This window comes from Herpailurus yagouaroundi, unplaced genomic scaffold, assembly GCF_014898765.1.
Source record: "Herpailurus yagouaroundi ecotype Mexico unplaced genomic scaffold, PumYag 163, whole genome shotgun sequence".
NCBI classification, from domain to species: Eukaryota; Metazoa; Chordata; class Mammalia; order Carnivora; family Felidae; genus Herpailurus; species Herpailurus yagouaroundi.
In genome coordinates this window covers 34308408-34319906 of record NW_024412404.1, presented here as the reverse complement: position 1 = coordinate 34319906, position 11499 = coordinate 34308408, and the positions used below count along the sequence as shown (strand labels likewise).

The following is an 11499-nucleotide window of genomic DNA, read 5'->3' as shown; positions in this document are numbered from 1 at the left end:
CGCCACCCAGGCGCCCCTGTTCTTTAAGGGTTTTATTTGTTAAGTAATCTCTACACCCAATGTGGGACTCAAGTCACAACCCTGAGATCAAGAGTTACATGCTCTACTGACTGAGCCAGCCAGGCGCCCCCATAGAATATACTGTTGTCATTACACTATGTATTCTTTTTTGATTAGTAGTCAACCTTTGAGAGGAAGGAGTGACTTTTACATATTTGTAACCCTGTAACTAGAATAGTGCTCTGCCCAGAGCAAACAGTTAATAAATATTTGTGTTTTTAGAGTTGTTGAGCTGTGATTGCAAACTTGAGATTTTCTGTTCAGGGAGGTTTTCTATCCTGTATAAATTGTATTTAGTTCAGATCATGTGTTCTATCCCTAACATATATTTCCTATTTTTTCTCTTTCAATAGCTGTTGCCTCAAAGGGAAAAATGCAAATCTTTGACGGAATGGTCTGGAAGCAACAGATCTGAAATTCTTAAAATGTTAGAACCAGGAGCTACTTCCCACACAATGAATGAGTTAAAAAGAGAGAGAAACTGACAGAGAAAGACACAGAGACACAGAGAAAATTGAGTCTTGTGGAGAGACAAGCACTCCAAGTTCTAGACCTTCACCAGGTCTGTGGCTTTAAGTTCTGTGCTTTTATTTCTCAGGTGCAAAATGGGGCTTATTTTAAGAATAAAATAAAGCAACAGACAAAATGTACAAAAACATACCAAGAATAGTTGAAAAATGCTATTAAATGTCAAATACTGTGGGCGGGGGGTGGGGGGGGGGCACCTGGGTGGCTCAGTCGGCTGAGCCTCTGACTTTTGGTTTTGGCTCAGGTCATGATCTCAAGGTTCATTAGCTTGAGCCCTGCATGGGGCTCTGCGCTGAGAGCACAGAGCCTGCTTGGGATCTCTCTCCCTCTCTTTTTGCCCCTCCCCTGTTTTCTTTCTCTCTTTCTCTCTCTGTCTCTCTCATAATGAACAAACATTAAAAATTAAAATAAATGTCAAATATCGGTAGAAAGTGGGGCGCCTGGGTGGCACAGTCGGTTAAGCGTCCGACTTCAGCCAGGTCACGATCTCGCGGTCCGTGAGTTCGAGCCCCGCGTCAGGCTCTGGGCTGATGGCTCGGAGCCTGAAGCCTGTTTCCGATTCTGTGTCTCCCTCTCTCTCTGCCCCTCCCCCGTTCATGCTCTGTCTCTCTCTGTCCCAAAAATAAATAAACAAACAAACAAAAAAATATCGGTAGAAAGTAAATTGAATATAAGGTACAGGTGTGCTTGGTTTTAATAATAAAAGAACTAAATATAGATTTTAGATATTTACTAAAAAAGGAACTGCTTGACAAAGTAACTCAATATAGTATAATGTTAAATTGTGAGGCTACCTATTGCTTTACATTTTTTGAATAAATGTTTTTATTGCGGTATAATCTGTATTTTGAGATAATCGAATTTACAGTAATTTAACTTACAGATTTTTGAGATCACATTCACTGCATTGAGTAAAAAAAGATCTACAATTTACTCTCAGGAATAGAAGGGGGCCTTGAATATCATTATCTTCTGTTTAGTGCAAAAGATGTAAAAATGATATGTATGTTAAGTGCCAAGGTTTTCTCTAAAATGGGCCCGCTGTAAAAGTCAGTGGCGTGCCAGTTCGATTCAACAAATATTTAATTAGAGCTTGTGATTTCCAAGGAACTGTGTTGGGTGCTAAGAGGAAGCAAAGATGAAAAGCATCAATCAGTTAGCTGGAGGGAGACAAGACGTGAACCCAGTAACTGGTCTGCAAAGCAGAATGGGGCATCATAACGTAGAAAAGGTAAAACACAGGGAGAACCTGGTGGAGCTCAAATAATTTAAATTTTCCTGCCTACGTTTTTGTCTTTTTCTTCTTTTGAAAAGGAAATATTTTAGATTCCTTTTCACGTGTGCCAGGTGGTTGCGGAGAATCTGCGACCCTGTGAAATCTCCCCTATTCCCTGTTCTTCCTTTGCTCCCATATTCCATGAGCTCCTCTGCCGCCAGTACTGGAATGGCATGTATTGTGTGGGTGGTGAAACGATGGAAAGTTATTTTTGTTTTAATTATGAGAACTGTTTTATGGAGGGAGGAGGAGAGGCAGATCGGAGACAGACGCTTCAGCGGGGATGCTCCGAGGAGGCGTTACTAAGGTTACTAGAAAGAGGACGGCAGGGGATATACAGGCAGGATTTTTTTCTAAAACAAAATATTTTCAAACGGGCGTGGGCGTAGTGCGAGCAGTACCACACGACATTAAAAGCTGCGCTCGCGAGGGGAAGGAGGCCGAGGAAAAAAACTAACGGTTCCGACTGTAGAAAGTAGATAGCCTTTGCCTACTCTCCCGGCCCTGGTTGCCGCTGCCTTTGTTTCCCGGGGCTGTTCTGGCTGTAGCACGAGGTCGGCGCGCCCGAGGACGGTGTCATTTAAGTGTGACACGCGGCCGAGCCGGACCGGAAGTGGCGCCCAATCGGGACCCGTAGAAAGAGGCGGGGAGCGGGCGGCGGCGGCCTTCGCTGAGGGGAGGCTGCGCGGCGGGGGCGAACCGGACTGGCCCTGCAGCGGCTCGCTCAGGCCGTGCGTAGTCGCTGCAGCCACCGGGAGAGGGGAAGCGACTCCCGCGGGCGTACTTGGCAGAGCAGGGAGGAGCGAAGGGGTGTGTGATAAGGGCCTTGAGTGTATTTGGGGCTGGCTAGAAGGACCTCCAGAATTGTTCCTCATATGCTACTCGTTGATTATCTTTTGGTGTTTTTTTTGGTTCTAGAGAACACCCGGCGTCTGCCGTCTCGAATTTCTCTCGGCTCTTGTCATTTGATTCGTTACCCGAAGTGAGTGAGAGCTTTTCAGTGCAACCACTGATTTGAGATGAGTATGGGATGGATGAAGCCGCCAGAGGGAGGAAAATGGGAGAGGGGGAGCAACGGTAGGAGGCGGTGTCGCGGGCTGTGGGGTCAAGATGACATTAGACTCTGTTCTAAAACTCTTTATATGCTGTACCACATTTAACGTACAGTCCTATGAGATAGGAGACCGGCGCTCTTATTAGCCTCGTTTCATAGAAGGGGGAAAGAGGGAACTGAGGCTCAGAGAGGTTAAGGAACATGCAGAACAAGAGACATGAAAAGTTCAGAGCCAGGATTTGCACTCTGGTAGGTTGATGCCAGAAATACATCTCTAAGCTCCACACAATAGTTGACCCTCATCAAGATGTTTGGAAAATGAGGACATAAAGGGCGAGAAGTTGCTGAGATGTGGTAAGACAGCTGAAGCAAGGAGTTGACATGATAAAGGGTGGGAGATCCAGGTGATGACAGATGTTAAGGGAGGATAGAGTTGGAACTGTGGCCTTCTAACCTTTACCTCCAACCTTGGCTAGCACCTTCCTCTTTAGAATTTTGTGGGACAGAGAAGAGAGGTTTTCACTCACACACCTAAGTTTGAAAATGGAATCATAAAAATTCACAAATATGTAAGATTTAAGGTTTACATGATGTAGACACCTTATTTAGCAGATGAAGCCCAAAGAGAGAAAGTAATTTATTCAAGGTAGCCAGGACTAGAAAGGTATCTTGTCTTAGGTCCAGTGCAGTAAAGTTTAGGGAGTTCTTTCCTTTTTGTCCTGCTGCACTTGTAATAGTGAATATTAAAGTTTAAAAATTTCGATATATCATTTGACCTGGACTAATTCCTTGTAGCCATATGAATTGAGTATGACCTCAAAAGTCAAATAATCCACTGATTCCCCATTAACGTGTGTTCCAAATTCAGTGTAATGCTGAAACCAGAGGCTTCTTCAAGTACAACTGAGTGACAATTGAGATCTTCCTGGATTTCTAAGAATTTCAGTTAAAAAATGAATTGGAACAAAATAAAGTTTACTAGACCAAAGGGCAAGGTTGTTTACTTTGAAGGAACTAGGAAATCTCAACATATGTTGTAAAAAGGCAAGTTTTAATGAATTGATAGTGTACTCTTCACAAATAGAGTAAGTCTAATGGAATATAATAATCAGTGGTAGCATATTCCGTAAAGGCAAATTGGAGTAGTTGAAATCGTGGGCTTAAGAGTCAAGTAGATCAGCTTAGCCACTTATTTGCTCTGTGACTGATTTACTTAACTTTGTCTTTGATTTCTTCATCTGTAAAGTGGAGATCATAGTTCCTAATTTATGGAATTAGAAGCAGTGTTTGGTAAGGACCTACCATAATGTCTGGAACAAAGTTGGTGATAAATACACTGAATCAAAGGTGAAGCATCGCTGAATCTTGTGTGCAGTCACATGGCAGGTTCTATAAAAAGAACCTCGTTTTCAGTGAAGAGGTCAAAGAGTAGCTTCCCTGGTTGGCTTAATAGTAATTAAGGTGGAAAATGTTGATTGATTCATTTTCTGAAGGGTAAGTCTGTTACTTCAAAGTGAATGAAAATTTTAGTTGGCTGGTGAACAGTGATATACCCACCATGATCCTTTACAGTTACTACAGCTTTTAAAGATAACTTATTTTTGAACTGTTTCCTGAACTATGAGCAATTTAGGTTCTAGGTAACTGACTTTATACTTCTTTACAGATGCATGGTCATGGGGGCTATGACTCTGATTTTAGTGATGATGAACACTGTGGTGAATCTAACAAAAGGAAAAAAAGGTAAGTAATTTTTTATTGATCTGTGTTTCAGATCCTTTCCAGGTTGAGATGACGTATAAATAATACTGAAAGTTTCTGGATTATGTTTACATGTGAAGACAACAATGCTCTACTCAATGAATTTTTGTTCATTAAACTATAATGAATTGACTCGAGAATTTGAGAACAGTTATGTGAAAAATAAGAAAATGATGTTTATGCTGTGAAGAGATTTATGGAAGTGGAGGTGGGGGAAAAAGGAGACCAAACAAAACTTAGATTTCTCTGTTGCATCTATTTTTCATGCAACTGTTAAGGTCTTTTTACTTGTGAATGTCATAGCTAAGTACGGGCTTAGTTGGAGGTCCCTTTGCAAGTACTTGACCTCAAAATGAAGTTCATGTGGAGGGTGAGACTGTGCAGTTTTATGGTTTTGTGAATGAGCAGACTAAGTGTTTAAATGAAGGAGCTCATGGAAGTTTTTATTGAATTGGAAGGGACAAGAACTGTCAGCAAATAAAGCCTATGCTTTATGAGGACTCTGCATCCGGTGATATTGCTGTGTTTAGGTGCATTGTTTTCAGCTTTCAGTGGTTAGAAATTGATTTCAGCTGTTAACTTAGAAGTGATTGACTGATCTATATTAACCAAACTTATAAAAGTTGTTTTACTATTTCACACCGAGAGCAATATGTAAGGCATAGTGAATGGAACCGAACATTTTTGTTGGGTTCAGTATTCATGGGTGACCAAACGAATAGAAATGATTATAACAAATTATGTTGTATGGTTCTTTATGTTTTAAAGATTTTTCACTTAAAAGTATTACTTTGTAAGTATAGAACTTGAGCAAATCTAGCTGAATAGTCTGTACTCTTCAGTTATATCTATCTTTATAACTAGGGCTGATCATCTATAGTCTATTATATCATTTATAATCAACCCTTATTCTTTTTTATATTATTGGTTACCAAAAGCATCAGTATCTCTACAAACAGGAAAATTGTGGCGCAAAGAGATTAAGTAGCTTAATCTCATTTAAGATTAAGATGGTGAAAAAAAAAAAGATAGTGAATGACAGAGCCCAAATTTGGATCCACGAATGTAGGTGGTCTAACATCAGAACCCATGCATTTGTTTGTTTCACCTTCTCCATTTTCTAAGTATTAAATAAAGTTAAGATATTAATTAAGTGATTTAAGGAGACCTAAAATGTCTCATTAAAGATCAGTGAGTCATTTTTAAGTTTAGACTTGAAATTTTAAAACATGTTCCAATTAGGAAAATAAAAAGAAACAAGAAACACCCTTTAAGAAAAATGAACTCTTTTAATAATTTTTCTTCTTCATAAACCAGGACAGTTGAAGATGATGTACTGCTCAAAAAGCCATTTCAGAAAGAAAAACATGGAAAGGTGGCCCATAAACAAGTTGCCGCAGAATTGCTGGATAGGTGTGTACTTCAGTGTAAATGTCCTTTTTTGTTTTAAGATGTTTTTGTAAACTCAGGGACTTGGGGGATTTAATTGTATTAATTAGAATATAGAAATTTGAATTTGCTTAAAATTTGTCTTAACAGGGAAGAAGCAAAAAATAGAAGGTTTCATCTGATAGCTATGGATGCTGTATCCTTTTTATACTTCTAGATTTTTATAACAAATAGAATATTTTTAAATCTACTTTTCTATTTCATAAAATCTTGTGAAGTCAGATAGACCTATATTATGTTTTTAAAGGTAAATGTTTATTGATGTGCAATCTTGTCATTTATACTTTTGAGTACAGTTCTCTTTTATTGATACATAAGAAAGATTTAGAGACAAAAATAATAAGACGTATTAGTAATGATCTATAAATAAGTTTATAAAATAGTCCATGAACTTGCAAATATTTTTCCAACCTGTTTTTGTCTGGCTCTCAAAATTTCTCATTTTAATACTGTTCTTATCTTTAATCTCATTTTGACTCTTATTCTCTTACTACCTGGTTCTTGGCTATGGAAGTTCTTTATGTGTCTAAAGGTAGATCTGTCTGTGGACTGTCCTCAGGCCTGTAGTTGCTTCAACTCTTAGGCATGACTTGGGGCTGTCTTTAAGCTCTTTCTTGCTTCCCTATTATAGTCATGTCTCACCTCAACTTTTTGGTAAGACTGTGGCTTATTACACTAACTGCTACCACTATCCATCCATACTACTGTTTGGAATATTGGGAGAATGAAAGAGAGGTCAAGCAAGACCTGAAGTATTTCTGGATGTTTATTACTACGGGCAGGATTAAGAGGAGACCATGGCAATTAGGTACATCCCCTATCTATTGACGTCTCTTTCATTTTGTTATCATTCCTAATCCTTTTCTATAAGTTATAGAAATCCTCTTATCACCGATTTATTTATTCCTCTTATCTTCTAATCCAATATCTCACCTTTCCCATGGATTTATTCTCATCTGCCACTTGTTCCTTTAACATTTCGGCATCTATTATGCCTTCGGTGACACCACTCTTTTGGGGGTATTGGGGCATCTAGTTACAGCCTGGTAAGAGTGAAAGTGTAGGTCCCTTTTCTGGCATTGGTGGAGGTAGGGCCACAGTTATTTCTAGAATTTTTGGCTGGAGTAGAGTAAGCGTTGTCTAAAGCTATCTGTCTTGTTAGGCTTCCTCTCTCTTGGTTATTCAGAGAGAACAGGCTTTTGTTGGGACTTTCCTTGTCTGTGCTTGTTGACATTTCCAGGTTGCCAGCTTCTTCACTTCCAATTCTGAGTTCATGAGGCAAAAAGAAAACCTGGGGAACTTACCGCCATGTCAAACCATGGGTCTTGAACTCCCTAGCTATTAATGGATTCTCCTCCTCACTTTTAGGGTCTTTTTATATTTGTTTTAGATATAATTTCCAAGGTTTTTAGTTGTTCTTAATGAGAAAAATAGGGAGAAGTACAACTTTGCTCCATCTTCCTGGAAGCAAAGTCCCACTCAGCATCTGTTTTTATAAATAAAGTTTTATTGGCACATACCTGTGTTCTTTCATTGAGGTGCTATCTGTGCCTATTTTCATGCTAAAATGGCAGAGCCAAACAGTTGTGACAAAGACACGTTTACAGGTGACAAAGAGACCATTTACAGAAAAAATTTGAAATAGACCAAAAGCTGGAAAACCCAAATCTCTGGATGTCTGGATTTTCTCTTTTTTCTTTTCTGGAAGGTTAACTGCTTTATTGCCAGTATCATATTCTGATTCAATATTCTATCAGAACACATTGTAATGAATTAGGTCATTATTTATCTTTGATATAATAGGATGTAGTCAGACAGTATTATGAATGAGGTTAATTTTATTTGCATATTCAGCTCTGGAGAAAATACCTTTGAGCTTTTTAAAACAAGTAAAACGGTCATATATCTTGTTATATTGTGTTAAAAATAAACATGGCTGAATTCTTTAAATATTAAAATAAATATAAAAAAATAACATTGTTTTTGAAAGCTTAATGTTAGGATTTAATATTACAAAAGTTGTATCTTCTATTTTAGAGGCTTTGTCATTACTGGAATAACTAGATCTTATAGTGATAAGAGTTAAATTGTATTCCATATCTTTAATTTTGGACACTATAATTTATTTTTCATAGTATTGTTAAAATAAATATTGATGTGAGGCTGTATGTATTTCAGCAATAGGAACAAGAAGTTTTCCTTCTTCCCAGTTGGAGATAATATTTTATCACAAGAGTAGTATATGCTTGAAAAATGTTCAAAACAATATAAACAGTATTCAGTAGAAAGTCCTTCTATGCTACAGTGTTGACTCAACAGTTTAATATTTACCCTTTCAGATATTTTTAATTCATAAACATACATAGTATGTATTTACATATTTAAAAAACTAAGTAGATTCATACTGTTTGTCTCTACTTACTAGTATGTCATGGACACAGAACAACTCCTGAACAAATAAAATCCTTAATTTTTTGCATTTCAGTATCAAAGGCATACAAAGTTTGTAAATGACTATATTTTGTACTATGGTGGCAAAAAAGAAGACTTCAAACGATTGGGGTAAGTGTCATGAGGTTTACATAGAATGGGAGGAAGATATGGATGTCTTTAAAGACCCACAGCTACTGTGTCTTCTGATTCTGCTCTCCATTCCAGTTTCCTCATCATATCCTGAAATGGAGAGGCTATCCGTAACTTTGGGCTAAGTAGCTCATCATGAAGCCCATTATCTGGCAATAGGCCTCAGGTAGCCTGCAGAGCCAGATCTGCCTCAAGCAGTAACAGGATATGTGAGGAATACTCCGATGCCTGATTATGCAGTAATTTTTTTTTTTTTTTGGTAAGGATTTTTGAGATCATTAACTTTTTAGACCTCAGTGTTTGGGATTGCTTTTTAAAAGGTAGCGCAAACAGGAAAAGAAACAAAAACAAAAAGCAACTCCTCCCTGTAGTTGAGGCTCTTCTATCAGAGCCTCTTCATGGTGTGTGTTTTCTTTCTCTGACTTAATAATTTTCTGAGTTTGATAAAGCGCTAAAAAACTTTGTATTATCTCATCTACCTCAAATTTATCTCCCCTCTCACTTTAGTCTGTATTCCCCAACAATCCCTTGTTCTGCCCCCAAACTGTTAACACATTTTTTTTTAAGTTTATTTATTTATTTATTTTGAGAGAGGGAGTGGGGGAGGAGCAGAGAGAGAAAGGAGAGAAAGAATGCCAAGCAGGCTCTGCACTGTCAGCACAGAGCCTAACACAGGGCTCAGTCTCACGAACGTGAGATCATGATCTGAGCCAAAATCAAGAATTGAATGCTTAACTGACTGAGCCACCCAGACACCCCCAAACTGTTAGCATCTTAAAAATATCATCCCCTCTCTTCTGTTCTGCCGTTACTCAGTCTTTCTAGGAAGCTGTAGTAAAATGAGGTATGGAAAACTCTTCCATTTTTTAAATTTGATCTCTGTGGCATGGTGTTACTGATGTTTTAGATTCTAAAACTTACTTTCACTCATTTTTCCTTATCCAATTAGTGTTTATTTAGATTTCTCAAACTATCTTTGGTAATTTAGCACCATTTGTATAATTGAAACCAGTACTAGAGACGGATAAATGCCTTATTCATTTAACTTGTTTGTGTAGCAGCCCTCTTTATCAGTGTCTTTTGAAAAAACTGAAATCATTTTTATAAGTTTATGTACATATATACATATTCACACATAAAACTATCTTTATCTTCATGTATTTATACTCAGCTATTAAAAAATCTCACAGAACTGTTTAACCTCCTAAATTTGACAAATTTTGTGTTTATATTAAATTGAAATAGTTTTATTTTCCAGGGAAAATGACAAGACAGACATGGATGTTATACGAGAAAATCATAGATTCCTATGGAATGAGGAGGATGAAATGGACATGAATTGGTAATTTTTGCCATCCAACACATAATACATAAACTGCTTTAGTCCTGTCTCTCCTGCTTGCTTCCTGTTTTCTTACCCTGTCACCTGTCCAGGTCATTCAGCCCCTGCGTGGAGGAGTTCTGAGTGGAAGACATAAAAACATGCCTTGGAGTAGTATTATGTTTGGTTTGGTTCTTTTGGTAATTTTTAGCAGTTTTTACTGACTTGTCATTGCTTGACTTTGCCTTGAAAATATAGTTTATTACATTTTTAGTGTATCGTTTGTTGTTCCATAATGTGCTTATTTTTAAAATATCTTGGGAAAAAGTAATACCTGAAATGCAAACATAACAAAAGACAAAAAGTGAGGAGTAAGGCTCCCCTTCTCTGACTGGCAGCCTTGCAGTTGCCCTCCCTGAGAGAGCCACTATAAACAGTTAATATTCAGGTATTCTATGCACATGTAAGGAATAGGCCTCTTTTAAAACATTAATATTTATATCATATGTGTTATTTATTGACATTGCTTCCAAGTAGTAAACTGTGGTTGAATTTCTAAATGCAAAAGATTTATATATTTTTTATGGATCTAGGGAGAAGAAACTTGCAAAGAAATACTATGATAAATTATTCAAGGAATACTGCATAGCAGATCTCAGTAGATACAAAGAAAATAAGGTATGCCTTCCAAGTATTTATAGAAGGTTCTTATTTAAGTACAGTATTATTACTATCATTATTATTGTTATTATCATGCCCCACATTATTCTTTTAAAGGTGCTAATTCAAGTCTAGGTTGAATTAGTCCTGCATCTATGAAGAGTCATTTGGACCGTTTAACCTCTACAGCTATGAAATTTACAAAGGGTCTCTTAGTCAAGGGTCTCTTAGTCAAGCTTTGTGAACTGAGGCATGAATAGTCTAAGATTAAACACAAGTGGCTACTGGATCCTGTTTCATCCTGACTCTGGCCTAGAGCCTCTACTGATTATAATGAATGATTTGACACTGCAGAATGATGTCTTGTCTCACAGATGATGTTTGAAATTGATAGACTTTTTTTTTTCAAATAAATTACCATCTGTAAAGAGGCAGATGCACATCTTCTTTTATATAAATGTCTATTCTAGTAGAATTAAATCTTACCAGTGCTAATTAGTAATGGCAGATTTCTGTTCTCACTGCATCTTACTCTAGTTGATATTAAAGTGATTTTTATTCCTATCTCAAATTTCACATTTGTAACTAGAGAAGGTGACCCAGGAACAGATGATATCAGTTTGAAATGGGTTGGTGGGGGGTGGGGGGAAGGGAATGTTGCATAAATCTGTATGTTTTGGCTAGTGTGCATTTGTATTAAGAAAGATAATCTATTTAAAAAGTTGTTTTAGATTTATTTATTATACGAATTTCTTTTTCATTTAAATAATTAAATCTCAGAATCATGATTGGTTTAATTTTTTTTTT

At 37.4% G+C, this 11499-nt stretch overlaps 1 protein-coding gene across 3 annotated transcripts in view; it reads left to right on the top strand.

Annotated features, from left to right (window-relative positions):
- Nucleotides 1-1799: 1799 nt before the first annotated feature.
- Nucleotides 1800-11499, top strand: part of LOC121037015 (protein FRA10AC1) — a 39077-nt gene continuing 29377 nt past the window's right edge. Inside the window, exons 1-8 of one of the 3 annotated variants that reach the window (XM_040485894.1) lie at nucleotides 1800-1819; nucleotides 2783-2846; nucleotides 4585-4661; nucleotides 5997-6092; nucleotides 6219-6264; nucleotides 8614-8690; nucleotides 9970-10053; nucleotides 10626-10710. In XM_040485894.1, the coding sequence (XP_040341828.1) occupies nucleotides 4585-4661; nucleotides 5997-6092; nucleotides 6219-6264; nucleotides 8614-8690; nucleotides 9970-10053; nucleotides 10626-10710 (465 nt within the window). In that variant the 5' untranslated portion in view covers nucleotides 1800-1819; nucleotides 2783-2846. Of the gene's footprint in view, nucleotides 1820-2519; nucleotides 2675-2782; nucleotides 2847-4584; nucleotides 4662-5996; nucleotides 6093-6218; nucleotides 6265-8613; nucleotides 8691-9969; nucleotides 10054-10625; nucleotides 10711-11499 lie in introns of those variants that run through there. The other 2 variants (XM_040485892.1, XM_040485893.1) reach the window with 2 other exon arrangements.